General features: G+C 40.4%; 2 protein-coding genes across 2 annotated transcripts in view; one reads left to right on the plus strand and one right to left on the minus strand.

The window, feature by feature from the left end:
* LOC138612408 (exostosin-1) overlaps positions 1 to 25,218 on the plus strand; it is a 260,576-nt gene that overhangs the window by 124,966 nt on the left and 110,392 nt on the right. The window lies entirely within an intron of this gene.
* Positions 14,402 to 15,202, minus strand: LOC138612416 (pleurocidin-like peptide WF3). The gene is made up of 4 exons (XM_069685644.1): positions 15,119 to 15,202; positions 14,941 to 15,029; positions 14,820 to 14,838; positions 14,402 to 14,692 (listed from the first exon to the last, which is right to left on the minus strand). Exons 2-4 carry the CDS (start codon positions 15,026 to 15,028, stop codon positions 14,590 to 14,592), a joined length of 210 nt encoding a protein of 69 aa, XP_069541745.1. The 5' UTR covers position 15,029; positions 15,119 to 15,202; the 3' UTR covers positions 14,402 to 14,589.

A 25,218-nucleotide genomic window follows, 5' to 3' on the forward strand; every position in this document is an offset into this window, starting at 1 on the left:
CAGCAGGTCCTAACCCCGATTTGTGGCTGCCTGTAACTTTACGAGCCTGGGATTAAAAAGTGTGCCGTGTGGCGTTCGCTGCCCCGTAATGAGGTTTGTAATAAGATCAGGCTGTGTGACTGGTGGATCACAGCTCCCTCTGTGTTACTGAGCTCTGAGCTTCTGTTCGTCTTTGATGTGAACACACAGCTCGTTCCCTCTCTGTGTGGATTTCTGTGGACTGACAGAAGAGAAGGAGTTAGTGTTGTTCTCTGTCTGCTCGCTGTGTCTCACTCAGACACTGTTATCGTTTAACTGAGGCCACTTTAGAGACCGGAACAAAGAGTCTTAGTAAGAGTGGTTAAAGCTCTTCAGTGTAGATGTGCTGTAAGTCTGCGGATCTCCTTGTGTGCAGTCGTCTTAGCTCTTCAGTTGAGTCTATTGTTGCTACCACTAATGACGATTTCATTATTTAATAATGTGACAATATTTGGGTAACTGTTTTGTTTATATAAAACGTCAGAAAATAGTGAAAAATGTCCATCGTGTCCACCTGGACTGAGGTCTGGAAACTGCTCCCCTGGCCTGACTGCTAACCTAAAGAAAAGCGTAGTCTAACAGCTAAAATCCACAGGATCCTTCCGGGGCGTTCCGTGTGCGCCGCGACCTTCAAGTCTGTGCTCGTGATTCCGCGGTCTGTCTCCGGCGCGTCCCAGAAGCGTCTCTCCGCTCTGCTACACTAAAGATACGCGCCTGGGTTATTTTTGACGGAGGCCGCTTCAAGCACACGACAAGCTGAACAGAGCAGATCTTTCCAAACAGGAAGTCACACACGAAACCAGCATACAGCATCCGGTCATTTCAAAATAAAACACCATGTACAGACCGGTACAGACTCCTGTTCTTCTATTTACTTTGTAGGTCAGAAGACAACAAACAAGGACATAATTAAGTAGTGTACTCAGCCATGGTAGGAGCACAAAAATCACAGAATGATCTCCAAATGAGCAGATAATCAACCTCGGAGGTGCAAACTGAACTGCTGTTCGTGTGTTGCTCTGTTTCACATTGATGTCATTGCGTGATTTCACAATTCTTGCGTGATAATGTAATTCTGCTACGATTTTGTGATCTCGAGAATCCAACTGCTTGGGCCGGCGCTCCGCTGCGGACCAGAAACGCCTTCTGTAGGAGAGGACGCGTGCCGCCTCACACGGAACGTGGCAGACACGGATCCTGTGGGATCTGGCTGTAATGTTTTTAAAGTAAGAATAAGTAAAGCGGCATACATACTACAAGATAATCAGGCCGATTTTGGGCCTGACTCTGCCTCTAAAGATTATCCTCCACATTTTCCTGTGGTGTGAGGGATGTTAAGAGTGATTTTACTTCTCCCGATCTGCTTGGAAGAACATCGTAGCCGCACCGATTTCAAATCCTAAATATTAAACATGTTCAATATTTATGATCCGATACGTGTGGGGGGAACCCCGAGGAAAGCCGAGCACGCACTCTTTGGATTGTCCGTGTGGGCCAGGCCCAAGTGTACCTAAAGCTACAGCGGGGAATTTTATTTTGTGTCGATCTTGGCGACCCCTGTGGGCTGAATCCATCGGGCACAAGCATCAGGAGGAACAAAGTAACCTGTAAAGGCCTACTTTTTTTTACACCAAAGACTTTCAGGAATAAACTCCACAATAAGGGAATCAATTAAGAAGTTGATAAACATTATAGATAAAGGCATGTGTATCAGTAAAATTCCCTTCTGTACAAACATTGCATTGGCCGGTGTACACAGAGTAGGTGTGCGTCATGTCGGCACACACACACACACCTCTCCTGGCTCTCTGTATAGCGCTGACAGCTGAGGAGGACACAGACGCACGCAGACCTCCAGCTGTGATTTTATGAAGCTCAGTCAAACCAAAAAGCAGAATCAAAACTGGCTTTCAACTTTTAATGGATTTACTCGGCGGGGGGGAGGCTGCATATGTCTTTTATATGTGTGTGTGTTTGTGTCTGGTGTGTGTTTGTTGTGGCTCCAGCTGGCTTTTGCTTACCGTCAGCTACAGAAGAGTGGACAGAAGGACACACACTGCTGAGGATCCTGTCATCAGCTCTGCACAGAAGTGTCCTCAACACAGATTTAAATACCAAAGACGTCATTTTTAAAGCTTATACACGTTCAACACAGTGTGCCGTTTTCTTTATTGTACATGTCAAGTATCAGTTATCACAAAACTAATACATCACTCCCAGCTCGTCAAACACGGCAGCTCTGTCAGCGGCGCTTTGCTTCAGAATATCACAGCCGTATGCCACTCTAGTGTTTGGTTGACTGCAGTCAACACCTGGTTAGACATTTAAGAAACTTACTGTTAGACTCTCAAAATAAAGGTTGCTAAAAACAGTTCACATTTTGTGTGTTTTGGACGTGCAACAATCATTAACACGGGCTAATGTTGCAAAAGGTCGTAGCTTGGTTGTGTTTAGGTACCAGACGTCCAAATTAGTTTTAGGAGAAAGATCATAGTTTGTAAATAAGTAAGTTCTTTAGTTGGTTAGCCTTCGTGACAAACGAACGACCCTAAGGTAACTTAAAAAGCAGTCAACCTCTTTAACGATGTTTACGAGGGAGCTGAGCCCTGATCTCCTGCATCGCCCTCAAACGCCCCGCCAACTGGACCTTTGCCGTCTTTATGCTTCATCAGATCACTTCATTTCCATTTAAACTCAAGTAAGCTACAGTACAGTGTCCAGGCCACTGATCAAAACACTGTGTTCGTCAAATTGAAAACATACTGTTGTTTACTTTGGTGTGCATTAATTCAATCTAGTGAAATACAGGGCAAACTTGTGTCCTGCAGTGTTGCTTGTTTTGGTTGTTTAGTTTTGTGGTAGTAGACGGAGCTGTAAGTTGACAGATAACATTACATAACATTAGCCAGGACTGTTTATGGTTATACAGTGTGTCTAAAATGAGAGCAGGAAATGTGACGCTTTCTGTATCATGGACAAAAAAACAAACAGGAGTCCAAACCTGTACTGCATTTGTCCTGCATACAGCTTCAGATGCAAACAAACCTCCCAAAACCCAATAATTATCTCATTAAACAGACGTCAGTATGTCTGAGGAAACATTAATAATGAATACAAATATAATTTAATGTTTCATTACAGAAAAACAAGAGAAGAAATGAGAGGCAGTGACATTTTATTTCATGTTTATTGATATCTAACATGTGAATCTGTCTGTCTACTTCTGTGCCGCTCTGAGAGAGAGACAGACAGACAGACACAGACAGACAGACAGACAGACAGAGAGAGAGAGAGAGAGAGGAAAAGAGTGGTAGAGACAGAAACAAGGAGAAAGAAAAAAAACGGGGAGAGAGACAGATCGAAAGAGAGGAAGAGAGAGAGACAGACAGAAAGAGAGGAGCAGGGAAGGAGAGACAGAAAGAGAAAAAGAGAGGAGACAGACTGAAAGAGAGGAAGAGAAAAAAGGGTAGGAGAGAGTGAGAGAGACAAACAGTAAGAGAGGGGCAGGGAAGGAATGACAGAGAAAAAAAGAGAGGACGAGAGAGAGAGAAAAAAGAAAGTGAGTAGGTGAGATGGACAGAAAGAGAGAGAGACAGAAAAAAGGGTGGGAGAGAGTAAGAGAGACAGACAGAAAGAGAGGGGGAGAGACAGAGAAAAAGAGGGGGCACAGAGAGAGACAGAAAAAAAAAAGAGTGAGAGAGAAATTGCTCAGGGGGATTGTATCCACGTTCAGTCACTGCTGGGGAGATTGGTGACATCCACTATATTGATCAGTGCATTCAACACCGACACACACACACACACACACATACACACGCTAGAATAGCACTATGTAATCCCAGATCCACCACACCTCCAAACACGGATGCTTCTATTTTGATTCCTAACATCTTCCTCCCCACAGCCTCATCAAACCATCTGAACACATTTTCACTGTCGTGTCAAATGTTTTCTGTGGACTTTACATTTTGGAGAATAGATTTAGTTTTTTGCGTGAACAGTCAGAGATCTGATATCTTTCTGGTTTTAATGTAGAGAGCAGAGGACAGAAGCAAAGGGAGTTTAACACTGAGCGGTAACAGAAGTGATTGTTGTTGTTGTGTTAGTGTCCTCAAGCTTTCATCTTTGGTGACATATTTGCCCCGTCTTTATTGTTTGCCCTGTCTGACTTCTCACAGCAGGCTGTTATTAAGAGGGCGCTTCAGGACAGGAAAGAAAACAACGACAAAAAAAGTTATTGTTCAAAACTCTTGTTCACACTTAAAGTTGTGTCTCGACATTGTGTTCGTCTCAGTATGACTGGCACCTTCTCTTTCTGTTCGTGTTTTACAGTTTGAAATGTTCTTGTTAAAATGCAGGATTGTTCAAACTCAGGATCATTGGCTGCACATTATTATAGACAAGGTGTTAATAGCTCGTCCAATAATGATATTATTGGCCAATTTATATAACCTGTTCACAAAGTATGACAATGAATTGTATCTGTATTATCTTGGCACAGACGCAGCCATGATGATGGTCTGCTCTTAGACCGTATTGAGTAGTAACGAGTACGACTGATGAAGATTCTATTTGGGGGCTTTGATGTTGCGTGTTGCCATAGCGAGGAGTTTGACTGACAGCCAGCCATCCAATCATGACAATCACATAGCGGGGAGCTTTTTGAGTCATCCAATCATGATTCCCAGTTTGTGCTGCGTACATACTTGATAGTTAGACAGAAACTTAACAACATTGAATTTTATCATTTTATATTTAACAGCTAACATTCAAACTTATGAACACACGCGAGTCATCCGAGTCATCATGCCCCAAGTCAAGTCGAGTCTCAAGTCATTTATTTTTTGTCAAGTCGCAAGTCATCAAAACAGTGACTCAAGTCGACTCGAGTATAAGTCACCAAGTCTCAAGTCCACATCTCTGATAACTAGCACACTTATTTTAGACTTTTTTACATCTAACCAAGAGTTTCTGGAGCCCAGACCAAACAAAACTAAAACCTTTTTATAACTTTAACCGCATTTTGTCCATTACAGACGTGTAGGTATGAGGAGGTGTTGCCTGCAACTCGGACGGAGACGGGTTGAATTTGTAGCTGAGATGACAAGGAGTCAAGGAGAAGTTACCGACGGAGCATAGCAACCCGCTGGAAAGGGGGCGGAGATTAGCGCGTCTACGTGGGTTTTGTGTTCCCATCAATCGCCGAGGCGATAATTACCCGGGTCTACGGCAGAGTCATTTGACCCCGGGTCTGAATGTCGATTGTAACCTTTCCCACTAAGCAAAAAAGCCAGGTGTTAGCGGCTGTTAGCAGGTTTTTTGACCAGTGTGAAAAGGGCTTAAGAGATGAGGTGGTATTTTTTTGTAGGAATTATTGAAATAAACAGGTGCTTTGATGACAAAGAAAAGTATTTACTCAGATATGAAAACCTGCAACTGTTTTAATCATTTTTCAAAAGGAGTAAAGGTTGAAACAGAGTTTATTGTAACAAAATCTTATCTTGCAAGGTGATTTTGGCTTGTCTGAAGTAAGGAGGTCCTAGGTTGTGAGAGTGGGGTTATGAGGTTTCCAAAATATTCAGTCAGAGGCTGGTGGGGTGTTGCAAAGGTCGAGGTCCTGCAGCTGGTCAACGGAGACAAGGAGACTGGGTTAACGATAGCCTTTCAAAAGAGCGTGAGCAGAGCACCACGCGGGGTAGACGGACTATCCTGTAGCTACCCCTAGTCTTGCATTTTACTTTAATTACTCTGCATGCTCCTGCAAGTGGTCACAGCTTTAGGACTGCAAGTGCACGAGGAAGTTCTTCGCCCATTGGATCAGCAGCTTGTATGAATGGAGAGATGTAAAGTGAGTAAGTGGAGGAGTCACCTGACTCTGCAGTGCGGCTTTGATCAAATCGACTGAGCTGTCACTGAGACATACAGACCTCTCACGCATCTGATGTGCACATGATCCACGTCTGTCTCTCTGCCCCTCCCTCTCTGATCTGTAAACCCTCCTCATGTATTAATGACATATCGCTAAAGACCTCTCCTATTACACACACACACACACACACACACATCTTTAACCTTGATGCTGATCTCTGTTTGTGTGTGTCTGCCCTCCGTCATCGCTCTTCTATTATTTACCACGCAGCTCTGTCTGTGTGAGGCCAGCAATCGCTTCTAGGTAAACAACCGCGGCCAATGACACGGGTGACCCTCACACACACACACACACACACACACGCACACACACGCACACACACGCACGTACACACCTTATCCCTCCTCTGACCACATCTCATTTCCGATCGATATGTTTTAAGCGCAGCTCCATCCGCTCAAAACAAACTCCTGCCTGCTCGCTTGGTGTGTGTTTGTTTTACTTTCCGGGGGACATTCAGGTGTCATTTTCAGGGGTGGGTCCAGTCTGCCCTTTAGGTTGTCTGCAGGCGACAGTGAGATAGATCCATCATCCATATCTGTGACACCACAGCCTGCCTGGACTCGGCTCTCTGAAGCTAAATTAGCTTCTCCGGCGTTGGAGAGAGGAGGGAAGCACCATAAATATCATATTCGATAATGCAGCAACCAAAAAACCCATAATTATAATTACAATTATGGCATAAAATCCTCGTTCTTTTCCTGGTTTATCTCTTATTTATTTGTGGGGATGATAATAAAGACTGGTGCACCAACAAGGAGCTCATTTTAAACACAACTGAGCACATTGCGTAATCTTTGCAGCTCATGTGACTCAGCAGCACCCAGCCAGACTTCAGCTTCAAGAAGGGGAATTATTCAAAACCTTCATGGCAGCATCTTTTCTTCTTCTCGAACACTTAGTTTGGTTAGGTTCAGGCTAGGGATGCACGATATTATCGGCATGTTATCGGTATCGGCCGATATTGGTTTAAAAATGAACTATCGGACATCGGCCAACACGCCGATATAATTAACCGATAAAATAATGGGCTGCTGCATACTTGACTAAATGCCCAACCTTGGCGCAATGTTCCCGGCGCGAAGAAGACCTGCGCGGCGCAGCGTGATGACGTCACATGTGTCTACCTGCAGCATGAGAGAGTTAGAAGCCAAAATGTCCATGGTGTGGAAGTTTTTCAAAGTGTCCGAAATAGAAAGCAAAACTGCTATTTGCAATGACTGCTCAGCTTCAGTGATGCGAGGAGGAGCCAAGGCAAAGTCTTTCAACACTACAAACTTGATTAACCATCTCAAGACCCGTCACCCCGACCGTTGTAACAAATGTGATAAGAGTATCACCATTATACTGTACGCTAATTCCAATACAGAAGAGAGTTGATGATCTCTGCAATTAGGTGTGCGGGAAAAAAATATCGGTATCGGTAATCGGCTAAATGAGTTGTAAAATATTGGCATATCGGATATCAGCAAAAAATCCAATATCGTGCATCCCTAGTTCAGGCAAAAAACTATGTGGTTTATGTTTGGGAAAACATCATGAGGTAGTTAACAACAAGAACTCCAACCCTCGTGTCCTGGATGAGGGTCTTGAGTTGTTCGGCCCATTCCCTGTCCTCAACTGCCACCCAACCCATGTTTCTCCGTGTTTTAATTCGATGGGTTTACATTTGTTAGTTGGCGCGTCTTGTGCAGAAGCTGAGTGATACTATGGGCCAAGTGTGAGATGCTGAGGGTCAAAGCATTTTGACGCCTTGGAAGTGAGAACAGGCTGGAATCTGACAGTGACGCAGTTCACAGCAGAATCGTACTCTTTGCCATGTTATTTAAAGAGAGGCCCAACACGATCCCCAGGACCCTACAAGACAAGGGAGCACAAGAACTCCTGGGAAGATATGTGGTTAGTAATGTTAATGGGACACAAAGGTACATTTAAAACAGTTTAGTTTGCATTTGGGGACTCTGTATAATCTGAATATGAACTTTTACCATCCGGCAGACGATACAGAGTCCCCAAATGCAAACCAAACCGTTTTTAAAAAATAGACTACTTTCTGTCATTTATATGTCCTGAAGTTTAACACCAAGCAGAGTTTGATGTTTTGTGTTGCAGGTTTATTCATCAGGACACTTTGCAAAATAAAACATTTTCCACAAACAATTAAAACTTTGCTTCGTCATCCTGATAACATCTGAGAAAATTGGTTTGTTTGCTTCTTCATTTTGTTTCCTGCATTGCAAAGCACAAAGCTACAGAACTTAATGAGCAAAACTTTTCAGCGCTCTGCAAACTACCACAAATTGTGCAACGTCTTATTTGTTATGCAGATAAGACTTTAATGTCACCTGAGTTCACAGCATCGAGTCATCCTGTTTTTCAGCTGTTTGACTCGATTTCCACCTGCTTGTAAACGTCTTAAGTTAAAATTCTTCCAATAGTCCAGGAGTTCTCTAAAGCTGGTTAAAACAGTCACATATCTTAGTCAAACATTACATTTTGAATCAATTTGACAAATCAACACAAAGATAGAATGCCTGAAATAGAAAATGTGAGCTTTTTTATCGTTGTGTCAAAAAATAAAAAGTTTATAAAATATTCAACCTGATTTTATAAAAAGGAAAAACACAACAGATGTTTGGTACAAGTTTCCTTAATGTCTAATAACTATTTGGACATGGCCTTTAACTGTTAAGCACAGCGATCTGAGCTCTCTTCATAATGCCATCTTCCTAATGAAGTTGTGTGTATCATGTCTATCAGCATTCAATACTGAAATCAGGTTTATTTTATTTATATAACACAATATAACAAATGCAAATTAACACAGCAAAGGTTAATAGAACATAATTATTTATAAAAATAATTTAATTAATAAAACCTAAAAAATATACCGTACAAATAAATACAGATAAATTAATTTATAAATGTAATTTTTATTACATTGACTCTTAACCTCTTTTTTTACTTTGTGATAGTGAGCGGTCTTTTTGATGTCGTTCGAGTGGTTTGACAATATTAAGAAAGGTTATGCCTTTACTGACTAAAATGACCCGAACTGGAGGACGCATTTATACAGAACATATCCATATCTATTTGGTTATATATGCAAAAATATTGTGGAACAAGAATTAATAAGGACAACAATTAATATATTAAAAAACATTCTAACGTTTAATCATTTATATTGCATACGATCCTCATAACAAAACAGCCTCAATAACTTGGAGATCCTCAAGGAAACATCCTGGGTCCTCTGAAGTTTCTTTTAAATCTCATCTTTTTTTAAGGAAACATTTTATTAATCCTCTTGTTTTTGTATTGAATGGTGTGTTTTGCATAGCTTAGCATGAGGCTGTAAGAATATGATGAATTCACAATAATTTAATAAGAATCCTCATTATTGGGCTCTCTAATGACATTGCACAGAAACTTATTTTGTAGTAGATCTTGAACATCATTGCTGATACCCCATTCATGTAGTTATTTCAATATCAGTGTCATGTATTGCGTTGGTGTTTAGTGATACACATTTTAGAAATAAAACCAAGCATAGATTGTGTTTTGTAATTCAGTTTAATTCATCAGAAGCACATAGCAAGCCATTTCACATTTTTAGAAAAGCAACTGGAGCTGTGATAATAGTGCCAACATTTCCTGATTTGTCTGCAGGTTGTCAGTTTGTTGAGTCTTGTTATAAAAACTTATTTACTTGAATAATATGTCAAAACAGCTTTATCATTCAATAGGATGGTTTTCAGTATCAAGCATTTTAATATTTTTGAAAATCACTATAGCTGAAAACTGAAATGCAACTTCCTTATGCAAACAAAAACAACTTTAACAAAACATTTGTTTTGTGGCCTAGCAAAGCAAAAAAGATAGACTGTAGCTATAACTGTATCTTGTCTAAAATGGACAGATTCAGGGCCAATAATCTTGCTGATGTTGGTTGTAGTCCTCTTGATATGGGCCTCTTAGGTTCCGTCCTCGGCTTCTATAACAAATAAGACAAAAGAATGAAAATTAGAATTAAAACAACCAGTCAATTCATCACCAGAATTCAAACAACTGAATGTAAATTAATAAAGATTTTTGTATCTTGGGTTGTTGGAAATAGTGATGGCTTGTAGTGTTGTCTAGGTTTGAGACTTTAAGTTACGTTTCCCAAGAAACACCGCCTTGGGAAACTAACAAAATACTGCACTTCTTCCAAAAAAGTCAAAACACAACGAGCCCTTTTAGGTTTTTAAAAGATGCCATTGGGAATAAAACTCCCCACAGCCACCCACTGATTCTATCAATACGATAGACGGAGAAAAAAGCTTGGACCCAAAACAAAGGGTTATGTCGTGGGAGTTACTGGACAGGGGGAAGCCAAAGGAATGGGGACAGAAACTTCAAACTTTCACTCAGAACAGAAAACACAGAAAGCCAACTGAAGGTGCTGACCCTCTGCAGACAAAAACCCTACTGAACAGGGAAACCCCAACCTCCTCATTTAGCTTCTCAGCCAGGCTGATTGCCACCAGCTGAGGGAGAAGATCACAGGTGCGGCCAATAGCTCCTGATCAGAAAGGAAACCTGTGACTGATTTTGGATCTCTGTCCATAATACTTTAACCTGTGTTTATCTTTATTATTTTTCTCACTGATGTTAACATGTAGTAGTCAGAAATGCTTACCTGAAAGACATCCTCCCCCGTTGACTGTGGTGTTTGCCTGATAAACAGACACAAGTGAAATAAATACATGAATTAATTTAAAGTTAGTACATCAATGATTCTCTCTACTTAAGGTTAGTTATCTGTAAGAAATACAGCTCAGATGTCACGACTAAATAACAGACTAATAAAACACAAAACTCATGTATATACCAACATGTAAATGACAGACTGAAGTAGCCTACGTCAGGTCTACGTGTTGAAGTCGATGCAGAATGTATGTTAACTTTTACCTTGAATTTCATGCAGAGCACCTTTGACTGCACCTTTAGCCCCTCTCAACACAGTTCTCCAGGAACACTCTCCAGGTTCGGCCAGGAGGACGACCAGCGACAGCACGAGAAACATCACAGCAAACTTCATCCTGAAATACAAACAAATCAGTCACAGTGAGACTCCACGCTGCATGCTCATTCATACTTTGTTCCTCCGGATATTCCACATTTTATATACTTTTCTATTTTATGATCATTTTCAACTTTTAATATAAATTGTATTTATAATTGTACCACATATTTGGCATAATTTTTTCATTTCCGTTATTGCGATTTGCCTGAATGTTTTTTAATTTTTATTAATACATTTTTTAATTTTTTAATTTTACGTTGTCATTTTAATCATATTCGAAATAAAAAAATAAAAATAAATTAACTTACAGTATCTTACCTGGGCTGTCACATATTTCTTTATTAAATTAAGTCATATCTAAAGTGTCACTTTGCACGACACAATCTAATGACTTTATGTCAAGTAAAGTAAAACAAAGATAAAATATTAATAGTTTTTACCTTCTAGCAGTCGGACCGTCGGAGTGAGAGGACTGTTGTTAACGACAGTAAAGTCAGAAGTTGTGGTTTCTGCAGCCGCTGTGGAGTTTTATACCGAACGGTTGTTGGAGGGGGTTGGGCTAAGATGACTAAGATGAGTTTGTCAGTGTCGATGTGGCCTTTCACAATATTCAGTTATTATTTATAATAATATTACACAAACAACATTTATTGCACCTTTTTTATGTGCAGTAAATGTACTGATTTTATTTGATCTCCGTTTCTAAGACATAAGAAAATGCTTGGACTCAACATTGAACTCCTGTTTGACTTTATAACCTGAACAAAATAAAATATTTAATGCATGACCCTTTTTTTGCAGCAAAAATCTTTTTTTAACTGTAGCATTAGTAGATTTTGTATCGTTTTTATCTGTTTTAATATTATTTCATGCTTGTGCACACTGATCTTTTTGGGCATCAAGTTGAATTTCTTGCCACACCCTAATCGACGTTTTCTATCTTCTCTTCTCCAAGTGCCTTCTGGCGGTAGAAGTCCTTCTTTTCTTGATCTTGATACAGTTTTTAATCTTCTTATTTGAGCATCTTAAACAGCATTATCTTAATATTAGTAAAATGTAAAATATATAAATGCAGTTAAATTTGTGTTGAATTGTGTTGAAATACTTCGGCTCCAGCTCCCTAGTGCCATGACTAGTATCTTGTCGCTGTGCAGGGCTTTTAATAAATCATTATAATGAAATGAAGGGTGACATACACGTAGAATAAAAAGTCATTCAGTCTATGTAATATCTTAAAGGGCAGTTTGACATTCATGGTAATACTTCTATTCTCTTTTCTATTGCTATATTACTCTTTCTTCTGGTGTGGAGTAATATGAGGAGATTAATACCAATCATATCTGTCCATTAAATATAAGGCTACAGCAAGGTGCTCGTTAGCTTAGCTTAGCACAAACACTAAAAATAGGTGAAACCGCTAACTTACATGTTGTATGTCATCGCTTAAACGCAATGGTCATAGTCATCTTTTTCTTCTTGAATGTGATACCAAGAATTTTTAGAAGGGAGAAGAAGAGTTTTAAGAAAGAAGAAGAGGTTATCTTTCTCCACGAAGTCACACCGTTGTGGTCAGTCGCAACAGTTAACATAAAACAGGAAGCTGTTTGTGGGTTGTGTTTTAGGCAGCAGTGTGTTCTATGAACTTTGCTGTTAATTTCCTCAACAGTTTGTCTAATTTGTTGTCAACTATTATTGTAACTTGACACTCGTTAATTTTTCAGCCATTGTGGTTTGAAAGTGTTCCACAAGATCAGCTGCACTGCTGTGTTGAAGTATAACTTTCATTGTCCTGAGATAACTCCCTCCCGAACAAGGCTTTAGAGTCGGTCTGAAACAGAGTCAGGGGACTGGAAAATGTTTGAACGCAGCAGACTTGAAATGCTTGTACAACAACTTGTACTGTTTTGTTGTCCATGGTGTGTAATTGTTGCAGCGGTTTGCATGCAAGCTGTAAAAGTCATTGCAGGTTACAAATAAAGACCACATCATATCTTTTAAATTCAAAAATCCTTGACCTACATAAAAGTCTGGCAAAGAATATATCCGGAAAATCACCACTTACTGTTTCATATGTAGATTAAAAAGCAAGTTACAAGAGTATATTGTGTAAAGAAGTGGGAATGTTATTAATTTTTTAACCCACCAGGGCTAATTGGGGCTTTTGCTACCAGATATTTGCCTGGGTTTCCTCTAGTTGCTCCAGTTCTCTCACAGGTATTTCCCTGCCTTTGCCCTTGATCAAGGCTCTGACCTCAGCCCTCCAGCTGGTCCCCAGACAGACACAACACTGTGGTTTCCAAATGCACATGAATAGGCTCGGTCACTTTCAGAGGACACATTATATCTATATCCCCATGCATAGCTAATTTCCCTAATTATAGCTTTACTAAAAATACCCAAACGGGGACCACTTCCCTGTGTTTGTCTTTGGACCCTCGTGTGTTGGTGTTCTGTCACACACGTCTGAGTATATTTAACACCTTCCTTAAGCTTGAAGATCCAGTTGCTTTTGTCTAAAACTTGTTTCTTAAAGACCCCCTCCGGTAATAACAGCTAGCTTAGCTCATTTTAATGCAAAAAACAGCTAGCTCAGCTCATTTTAATGCAATATTAGCTTTGTTAGCTCCTTTTAATCTGAGTAATAACAGCTAGCTTAGCTCATTTTGATGTAATTAACAGCTAGCTTAGCTCACTTAAATGTGAGTGATATTAGCTTGGTTAGCTCATTTTAATGTGAGTAATAACAGCTAGCTTAGCTCATTTTGATGTAATTTACAGCTAGCTTAGCTCAATTAAATGTGAGCGATATTAGCTTGGTTAGCTCATTTTAATGTGAGTAATAACAGCTAGCTTAGCTCAATTTGATGTAATTAACAGCTAGCTTAGCTCACTTAAATGTGAGTGATATTAGCTTGGTTAGTTCATTTTAATGTGAGTTATAACAGCTAGCTTAGCTCATTTTGATGTAATTAACAGCTAGCTTAGCTCATTTTAATGTGAGTAATATTAGCTTGGTTAGCTCATTTTAATGTGAGTAATAACAGCTAGCTTAGCTCATTTGAATGTAATTAACAGCTAGCTCAGCTCATTTTAATGTGAGTAATATTAGCTTGGTAAGCTAATTTTAGGAAGGCCAGAGTAAGCGTTGCTATGGACGCAGCTCTCACTGTGAGTGTACCGGACAGAAAACGTTAATATAATAATTAAAAAACAAAAACAAAAATTCTAGTAATAATAATTTCAATCAAATAATAATTTATTGTGTCAAATAATTGATTTGAAAAGACACATTTGATTTACGTTTACACATTGATTTGCAGTAACTTATTTAAAGGAGTAAAACCGTTTTCATTTTAATTATATTTTAATGAGACAAAAGAAAACTGTTATGTCTTTGAAAATGCAAATTTATTTAGGAAACAGATTTTACTGCCATCCATCCAAAATACCTCAATGTAAATAAATGAAATTTATTTTCAAGAAGCAGTAGATAAATGATATTTCTTTCTTTTATGATGAAAAGCAAGAAGCATTTCTTCAATACAAAACTTGGCTTCAGAGTTCAGCCCTCAGTCTACTGAAACCCCTGGCGTCCTGGTCTGTAATCGATCCCACGTTTGTCGAACTGCTCCTCCTGCTGCTGCTGCTGCTCAGCATGGTGGTGCCCGGATAACAACCTGTCAGAGGGAGAGGAGACACTACTGTTTGTATTTGTATTATTATATATGAGACGTACTGACACAATGAGAATACTTTAACTTTAATATTCATTGTAATAGTAGCAGTGCTGTTGTAGGTACTTACCCGTGGATCATGTTGCCCACTAAATAAAATCGAAAAGAGATTTCAATTATTACATTTAATCTGAACAATTTTATAAAACATAAAAGAGTCAGTGACAGTATAACATTAGTGTGTGTGGTACCGTGTAGCAGGTGCTTAAAGAAGCACTCCCCAGGTTCAGCCATGAGGACGACCAGGGACAACACGAGAAAGACCACAATGCACTTCATCCTAAAACAGAAAATGCAACAGTCAAAAGTTGTTTGTAGTTTTATTACAAGTGCATTATCTTCGTCACAATAAAGTTCTTGGGTTCTTACCTTTCCACCGACTGACTAGAGACAAAAGTCTGCAGAGCTGTGAGAGATGAAATAACTGACAGGCTGATACACGTCTCTTTATATGTGCACAATTGCGCAACATTTAGAAGAATTGCAGTTTTGGACCAGATATTAACGATTTAACCACCAAACCAAAGTCAGGTCAGAGAGGACTCTGACCTCTCATCACTTCCTCATATTCAAAGTTTAGCTCAGCCAAAGTGATTAGACAATTAGACAGTGGATTAAGATAACTGTGGGGATTATCAGTGTATTCATCTGGTCAACGTTGGGCGTCATGACGAGGGATATCCAGGCCTACAGAAAGCGTGTGTTCCTCTATTTTAATGGGAAGAACTTTGTAGACTTAATGGTTCTAATTAGACGTGACATGTTCATTGCAAAGAAAAGTTTACCATGAAATAAAGGGAGTGTCTTTGTTATGGTGAAAGCATTGCTGTAACGTTCTCTCCTCTAATCATTAGATTTCTGTGCTAAGTCTTATTAGCAGCTGAACACAGTTCACATCGAGATTCACAGTTGTGTTAATCACCTTATGAAGATGTTAATCATGTTATCTCAGTGTTGTAGCGGCTTCTTCTTATACTTATATATCCTGGATTATGAGCTGGGGCTGCAGGTATTTTAGTGAATTACACTCCAAGATTACAGGTCCCAAGGGGAAAAAAAACAGATCGCTGTACTTGAAGTTAGATGATCTATATCGATCCACAATTAATATATATATATATATATGTGTGTGCTGTCAAAATTATTGCGATTAATTTGAAGTATTTAACACGTTCAAATTTAAAGTCACTAGTGACAAATTTTGCAACTTTTTCGGCAGCTCACTCGCCGCAGCAGCGCTGTGACGACCGCCGCACCGAACCATCCTGGCTAAAGATGGATAAGGACAATGATGGTTCTGAAATTAAACGGGCCCTTACAGGCCTGGGTTTTGTTCTTGTTTCTTTCAGTACATAAGAAATATGCCTTTCAGGCGCCGGTTTAGCTCAGCGGTTAAATCGAAGACCTTATACAGAGGCCGCAGTCCTCGCTGCGGCGTCCCAAGGTTCAACTCCCACCCTCGGCCCCTTGCTGTTTGTCGTCCCCACGCTCACGTCCCCCATTCCCACCACTAACCACTGTCCTCTCTCTGAAAAAAGGCATTAAAAGCCCCCCTCAAAAAAGAAATATGCCTTTCAAGCTGTCAATTGTGTCAACAGACAATTGTGATGGCCTTGAGGGTTTTATTTGAAATCTGTTCACAGGAGAGAATCTGTGTTTAAAGTTATAAAGACGCTATTAAACAAAAGTATTTTTACTCAGATAAACTTCCTTTGTGTTAGTTCTACATTCGTTTCCTGATGTTACATTTATTACAAGCTTCAGTCTAATCAGTACATTTTTTTAAATCGATCGACAGCCCTATACATACACACATTATGTCACATTATATTTGTAGATATGGATGGAAGAATGCACATCCAATTAGTTGATTTTAATTCACACAATTTTTGAATTGAATTGCAATAGTTTATTATTATTATTAATTCTTTATAAATGGGCGATTTGGCGCCGGTTTAGCTCAGCGGTTAAAATCGGCGACCATGTACAGAGGCTATAGTCCTCAATGCGGCAGTCCCGGGTTCAACTCCCGCCCTCGGCCCTTTGCCGCGTGTCATCCCCACTCTCTCTTCCCCCATTTCAGAGTCTAATGTGTTTTATTACTTGTGATTTTTATTGAAGCCCGAGCCTCCTAAGTTAAAATTCCCCCATCTTTAGTTCTTTATATTTAATGAAGAAGCTGAAATTTTGAGATAAAGAAGCTCCTTATTTTCCACAAGATTGTCTGCAAAGTCATTGCATGGCAGCTTGTATTCTTTAAGTCTGCGGTGCTTCTTTTGGACTGATTCTTGTAAAGACATTATTTTCACCTTACAAGGACTGGCATCGGATCTATAGTGGGTCCTGTTTGAACCCCCTGTGTGACTGTCATACTTCTCCTAACAGGCCTGATTCAGCACATCTTGCACTCTTTGTTGTTCCGTGCCATCAGAGTGTGTTTACGGGTGGCCCACACGAGTGTGTTTATGTGGTGAATGTGATCAGAATGGGGCAATGACAGAGCAAAGGTGTTGCTCTATCAGTGTTAACAGCTTGATTGTTATCTTATCACTTCCTCAGACTCTGGTTCCTCTTCTTCGGCCACTTCGAGGAACAGACGGTGAGAGAGACACAGGGAAGTAGTTGTCACTGATGAGCCTCTTATTTGAATTTGAGCCACTTTAAAGCATTCATTAAGATTAACCTTATAAAGAGAAGTCCCTGTGTTTGAAGTGTTCATCCATGGCGGCCCAGTTCTCAACCATCGATGCTGCCCAGTGCGGAGGTGTTTATGCCGTGCTCTCCATCGACTCCATCCTCTGGTTTTTCCAGTAGTTATTTTTTCTCAGCAGGTCAGCACTGATGAAGCATCATTGATATCTTGATTGATATCTCACTTTCGAGCCGACTTTACTTCATCTATTTATTTACACATAGAAGTTATATGTATTACAAATAAATACATCGGATAAGCCAACCGAAAAGGTGTAGGCTGAAGGTTCGGCTTTTTAAGCCTACACTTTTTACATAACATATTTTGTTAGGCAGCCATTTAATTATAGTTATAGTTACACCATAACAACGCAGAACAAACAACGTTTAAAACATTTCATACAAAAAAGAAAACAACACTGAAGTTTCAAGAATTTCATACTAAACAATAAAGAAGCAAAAACAAGACATTTTGTTTTAATCTAAAAAAAAAAAAAAGAAATCTGCATAAAATATTTTTAATTTCATATTTATCATCTTATTTATTATCTTTTTTTTTTTTTTAAATGCACTAAGTGAAAAACAATTTTAATTCTTTATCAAAGATATTCCACAGGTTTCCCTGCGAGAAAAGTTTTGTTCTAAGAACGTTCTGAGAATGTTACATGCGATGTTCTGAGCGGGGCGTTTTTACTTGGTTCCCAGAATGTTCCTTTTACTATCAGGAGAATGTTCTCTGAAAACGTTCTCGGAAAGTTGCAGTGAAAATGTTCAAATCACATTTCAGGAACGTTCTATAAATCACGTTCTGATAGTTGAGGCCGTACTTACATCCCGAAAAGATCCTCAGAATGTTGCAGTGAGCATGTTCTACCTTTGTTTTTATGTAACGTTGAGCAAATGTTTTATAAAAGCTGTTCTGACGTCTCAGGCCTCAATAACATCCTGAAAGTATCTTCAGAATGTTGCAGTTAAAACATTTTGTCTTAGTTTAAGTTTTAACGTTACAAGAACTTTATTTGAAATGAGAAACATCCTTAAAACGTTCTTTAAATATTAGATTAAAACGTTTTCTTTCAAACGTAATCAGAACTTGTAGGTGATGTTAGCCAATGTTACGGGAACATTCCCTGCTAGCTGGGTTACACCTTTGAGAGACTTTAAATGTGTCCTTACCTTTGTTTTTTTTAAATACCTGTCCTCTTTAGTTCAAACCGGCTGTCTCTTATTTTACAAAACCTCTGAACACAATAAGAGTCGATCAGACAGACAGAGCGCGTTTTAGCAGCTGGGGGCGGCTTTTTGTCATGAGAGGGACGCTTTTTGTGCGCTGCTTTTACGTTGGAGAGCGCCTCGCTTTTTTCCGCTCTGTGCGCCTCGCGTTTTTGAGGAAACGCTCTGAGTGCATCGAGTTGAATAAACTTCAACTCAAAGCAGAAAAGCACCCGACGTCATTGGCGTTTTTCTGACGGTCCAATCGGATGAAAGGAGAGGCGGGCCTTCTGTCAATAGACAATATAACAGTAAGGTTAATGACAGCTATTCGGTGGTGGCCTTAACAACAGTAGAAAAAAAAGGTGCAGGGAGCTGCTCTTTTTTTAACCGTAGGCTTCAACAAAAAAAGCAGCGTGGTGCGCTCTGTCTGATCGGGCCCTTAGGAAGTATGTCATTTTGAGCTTTGTGTTTAAGCTCTGTAGAACTTTTTAGTTCAACTAAATCAGAACATTTTAAAGCCTGTAAATGAATAAACAGTGCACTGGTTGGTTCAAAGTATTGTGACTGATTTACATTCTTGTAAATTTTTTTCTGTAACATATTCAAAGCTACACGTCCCACATTTGTTTACCAGCGCTCCAATCAAAAGTATGTAACATGTAGAACATAATGTTAAGCTCATAAAACTTGTCATGCTCTTCCATTTATAAATTCCATCAAAATACCGTCTGTGAAATGACGGCCTGCGCGCACAGAAAGAACAGAGGAGGCATCTGGGATTAGGAAGGCTCAGAGGCAAAGACCCATGTGTTTCATGCCCGAGCGGATCGCTGTGAACACATCTGGATGTTGCAGAAACATACACATGAGGGTAATTTTATCTCTGGTTAGGAGTGTTGCACTTTTGACGACCTTCTTTGACACATTATTGTTGATTTGTCTTCTTTTGTTGACAACATTCCCAGGGTCTGAGCTAGTCAATTAACGCATACTGATTTGGTTTAATAATTCTCAATGTGGCACGAGGTTTTTTTAGGTTAATATCTCTGTAAACAGTTTCCATTCATGATAAAGTGACATTTGACGTCTTCACCTGATGTGGAGTGCTTTGACACCAGAGTCTCTGGATGATCCTGACAAACCAGCAAACGATGAGGAGTCAGGATCTGAGGCTCGGCCTGATCCCTCTGTAAGCCGCTCTCTGCTCTCACACAGACGTCTGACTGTAGCGCTCAAATCTCAGAGGGATGCAAACGCAACAGCGTCAGCCGAAACCGGCTCACTCAGCCGTCTTCTGTTCTCCGCACTTTGTCTGTTAATACTTCTGTCCAACTTCTTTTCTACAACACGAAGCATTGCCTGCTGTGGGAGGATTTTGCTTTACTCCTTACATGTTCAATCACGTTTGAGCCTAATTCAACTGCATTCAGGAAAACAGTCTGTAGAGAGTGAAAGATATCGAACACACGGGCCGAGCTGCGATCTTGAAACCAATCAGCTATAATTTGATTTAAGTGTAGCTTCATCAGCTGTCTTTTTTCTGCATTCACATTCAGAAATCTGCTCATAGACGTCCTCTCTTAACTGCAACTCCATTCTCACGTCTCAAGGTGCAAGGTGCCGGATAACCGGTGGCTACACCTGAAGCCCGGAAATATTTGCTGACATCCCGAGAGGCTATAACTTGTCGTTGGGAGATAGCACAGTTGCATTTTAATATTGCTGTGTTAAAAGTTTGCAAAGTTACAGATATAGAGTGAAGCTTCACAAGTGTAAAGTATGCATGAATACAGTATATAAAGCGTTATTTAGTCAGATCTCCTGTTTGTTAAAACGTCTAAACTTCGTCTATAGTACATAGAATAGTATCTCAGTATGATCTTGATGTTCCTCACCACAGTGACACAAGCATTACTCAGCATTAACATGTGGAAAACCATTAAAACCACAGCTGAAGTGGTAAAGAGCTGTTGTGCAACAGACTTCCATCTCTAAAGAGTGAACAAAGGAGAAGCAACATGAACACTTTGTAAGGAGCTGTGAAACGCTTATTAACCCATTAATCTGATGCTCTGTAAGATATTGCAGTTGTACACATTTATAGCAGTGTGATTTTTCACCTGGTGAATGTGATGCAATTTGAAAAAGTGACACGAGTACAAACTATCCATAGATTTAAAAAAAAAAAACTTTTGGAAATGTTTATGTTTATCCATAAACTCCTAAAACTCTTCTTCTTACTCTGTGGACCTCCTCCTCTTCTCTAGTCACTGGCTCCACGACTAATGACGAACACAGACGACAGTGGCCGACAAGAGCAGTCGGGCTGCAACGGCCCAAACGGTTTCCGTTAGAAGAAACAGGCTGCACTTTCAGAAACACGTGCACAAGTCCAACACAAATGGAAATGCGCTGCGAATAGAAAAAACATGCTGCAAAAAGCCGAAACAAATGCATTAACATCAAACATGCTGCAAACACAGAAACGGTGCAAAGTCAAAAACTGCACTGCAAATCCTGGCAACACAACGGAAGTGCTCCAGGCCTGCAGGGGGCGTCGGTGTAACAGGTTTGTGATTGAGTTCAAGTTTTTGTTGCAGATGCGATGCACAAGCTTTATTGTCTGAACTTACAATTTATGTCTCGGGCCAAACCGAGAGGCGGCTGTGGCTCAGTGGAAGAGCCGGTCGTCTCTCAATCGGAAGGTCGGAAGTGCGATCCCCAGCTCCTTCAGTCTACATGTCGAACTGTCCTTGGGCAAGTTGCTCCCGGTGGCATAGCCATCGTGTATGAATGTGATGTGACTGATAGACAGTCGGGCACTTCACGTAGCAGCCTCTGCCATCAGTGTGTGTGAATGTGACATGTAGTGTAAAAGCAGCTTTGAGTGGTCACAAAGACTAGAAAAGCGCTATATATGTACAGTCCATTTACCAATTACCATTTACCAAACCAAGTGGCAACCTCCGGTGTTGAAAAATGAAGCCTTTACGGAAGTGCAAAAAACTGCAGTTCCTTGAGTGGCCACTGGAGGCTCCAGAAAACAAGAAATAACATTAGTCCAGATGGTAAAATGCCAATTTCTACTGCAGAAGAAAACGGTTTTGTTATAAGTAGCTAATTTTATTGTTCAAGACACCTGTTTTAATTATATGAAGCCTTAACTTATACGCCGGCTCACTTGATTGACAGGTGGATACTGCTGGCTGTCTGCTAGACGTCACCACAGACACACAGACACTGAGCTTAACTCTCTCGGTTAGTTCGCTACTTGTTTACTCTGATGGACACCTGCAGTCAGTCACTGTCACAAACAGAATCTCCACTGTGGGAAACACGAAGCTGAAGTTATTCATTATTTAGACAGTCTATGGCTAATAACCGCTAGCTACGCTGAGGAGCATATAGCCTAGCCTCTTAGCCGTAGCTATGGTCCTCAGCCTCGTTCATGCTCCGCCTCTTTGCCTGCCTCTGGATTAGCCGGCTCTGGCATTTCCAAGATGGCGACCGCCAGCGCCGGCGCAGTTCAGGCTTCAAAACGCTTCTTCAGAAACCAGTGGGTGACGTCACTCAGACTACATCCATTATTTATACGGTCTATAGGTCAAACTGGAAGCTCAACGTGTCGACGTAAAATGAAAACCTAGAGAGACAAAAGTGAAACATGAGAAAGTAATGGAGGTTATTGGAGTCATTCCAACGATTCCACAACAATGCAGTTATTATTACACAGACACACACTGCCCTGCTCTCAGTACCTGAGGAGCTGCCGCTCGGCCTGCTGGGATTCAGGAGTCCTGATGCCACTCAATGGCTATTGAATAATGACCCTTAGAGAGACGGCTTTAGCCTGATCCCCACTTGAAAGCAGTTCTTCCTCTAATGCAATCCCTCTTTAAACCCTCGCTGGAGACTGGCAGACACACACAAACACACAGACACACACACACACACACACCTGGATTAATGCTGCCAGACTTGTGGCTGATCCAGCCACATACTGAAGCTGAATTATGACACAAACGTGAAGGAAATCGAGGTGTAACATTGGAACAAGGATCTCATTCCTCGGAGTGGCATTGATTAGAGGACAAGTGCTCCTCAGGGATGACTTTTATCCACCTGAAGAGTTTGTAATTTTCTTTAAATGGGAGTCTTGCAGGTAATTTTAACAAGAGATATGATACAGCAGAATTTCATTGACAAAGTGCCAACTCGTAAATCTGATGGACGATTAAGCTCGTGTGATATCGTTAACAGGGCAGAGAGTTTGTTCTTCCTTTGACGCACTTTTATGACTTGTTTGTGTCAATATAACGATTGTTGCACGGATCCAATTTCATAACAAATCTCTCAATTATAGTTGAAGGTATAAAAACAAAGTAAAAATGCAAAGTAAATGAAGAGTTGGAAATTGCTGCACTGTATTTGTTACAAACCAGAGTTTAATTTGGCAGCTATTTTAGATTTACTCTTCGTTTTCAGACGAAAATGCTTCTTAGTTTTAGTCACATTTTAGTCATTCTGACCCTTTATAGTTTGAGTCGACGACAGCTGAAAATATTTTAGTCAATAAAACACCCAAAACGTTTTTCTCTTGAAAACATGACCCCTCTTCCCGCCTGCTTCTGGTCAAATTAACACTTTAAAGTCGAGGTGAAATTAAGAATGTCATTTTAATCCTTTTAGATCACATCCCCGGTAATATTGTGCATCTATTTGCGAAAACAAATACAGTAAATCCATTTCTTCGTATTCTTATATCAAAATCCGATCATTTTTTTCTTCCGGTAAAAATCACGCGTGCTTACGTAAGTTAGCACCAAACAATTTCAACCAATCAATCTGCAACATTTAGCCGCAGAGCACCAAGAACGCTCGGTCAGTTAGCTAGCTACTGCGCTGTGGAGAACGTCTGTCTACACCCACTTCTCAACGATCAAATCAAATCCCTCTTATGATATGTCCCGCCTGCACGTCCTGTTTCACTCGGAAATACGTCACGATATGGAAGCTAGATACTCTCGAAAGGCCGTTTCAGCTCGACTTTAAATTTCAGCAGATCATCCACACAGTAAATGAACAATGAAGACACGGCATCTAAAGATTCACCGCTGCTTCTCATTTAAACCGTCTGACTGAAGCGGACGATGATCGCTCCTCTTGGTGTGAAAGAAGTGTCAAATGAGGTGTAAAAACGCCACCTTTTCTGTGAGCGCTCACAGGGCCTGAGGCAGGACGCCGGAGTTAACAGAGAAAGTTCACAACCACCTTCATGATACCTTTTACCTCCATCCGTACGGAGTTACAGGAGTGAGCTGCTTGTATTTTAACAGATTAGACGTACAGAGGGGAAAAAAGTCGACCACGAACATTTCAGTCCTGCCTCGTCTCGTTAACGGAAAGAAAACAACTTGTTGTCAGAGTTTTTATTATTAAAGATCTATTTTTAACAGCTTTATTATTATAATAATAAACAACATTACTGACAGAGAGAGAGAGACCATAGAGCCAGAAAGGATGAGTGATACGTAAGATCAACAGACATCAGCATTCATGTAAAAATGTATCACACTTTTTTCAATGAAAACAAGCTGACATTTTCAATAAATTAGATGTTTTAGCTTTCAGTCAATTTAGTGCAGAGAACATCCTGTTTCCTGACAATATTTCATGATGTTCTCAGAGCAACAGAGCGTGTGTGTGTGCGTGTGTGTGTGAGAGAGAGAGAGAGGGAGAATATGGGAGAGTTTGTTCAAACAGACGCTTCATGGAGAGGAGACAAATCATCTTGTGCACCTCCGTGCAGGGAAAGTCAGAACACACAGACAAACACGTCTGACTCAGTCGGGTTGGATTATTCCACACTGACCAGAGAAAACATCACGTCCTGATAGTCAGAGGGGTTTAAAGACACATCCAGAGAGCATTTAGATACATGCGTGTGAAAAAGAAGACGCAATTTAGCAGATTCCAGCCATAACAATTTTTTTAACTCCATAAAAATATAATAATAATACATCTTATTTGATGGTGCCTTTCAGGTCACCCAAGGTCACCTTACAGGAAAAAAAGCATACAATAAAACATCAAACATTATTAAAACCAGACATCAACCTAAAACAAGTGTAGTGCACAGTGTCAGAGTGAAGTTTGAACAGGTGGGTTTTGAGTTTACGATTTGAATGTTGTGATGGAGTCTGACCGTCTTATGTGTGGGGGGAGGGAGTTCCATAGTCTGGGTGCCGAGCAGCTGAAGGCTCGGGCACCCATGGTGCTGAGGCGTGATGTGGGGATGGTTAATAGTCCAGCAGAGGCTGAGCGGAGGCTGCGGGAGGGGCTGTGATCTTGGAGGAGGTCGCAGAGGTAAGAAGGGGCTAGGTGGTGGAGAGCTTTGTATGTGAGGAGGAGGTTTTTGTATTGGATGCGGTGCTGTACCGGGAGCCAGTGAAGTTGGATGAGAATAGGAGTGATGTGGTCAGACGATTTGGTGCGGGTGATGATCCGGGCGGCCGAGTTCTGAATAATTTGTAGTCTGTTGATGAGTTTTGCGGGGACTCCGG

The sequence above is a fragment of the Semicossyphus pulcher genome, unplaced genomic scaffold (assembly GCF_022749685.1).
Source record: "Semicossyphus pulcher isolate SPU_LCO1_2020_fin unplaced genomic scaffold, fSemPul1.0.p SCAF_11, whole genome shotgun sequence".
Lineage (NCBI taxonomy): Eukaryota > Metazoa > Chordata > Actinopteri > Labriformes > Labridae > Semicossyphus > Semicossyphus pulcher.

Excerpts from the sequence above, each read along its gene's own strand:
- LOC138612416 (XM_069685644.1), bottom strand. The coding sequence starts at position 15,028 with ATGAAGTGCATTGTGGTCTTTCTCGTGTTGTCCCTGGTCGTCCTCATG.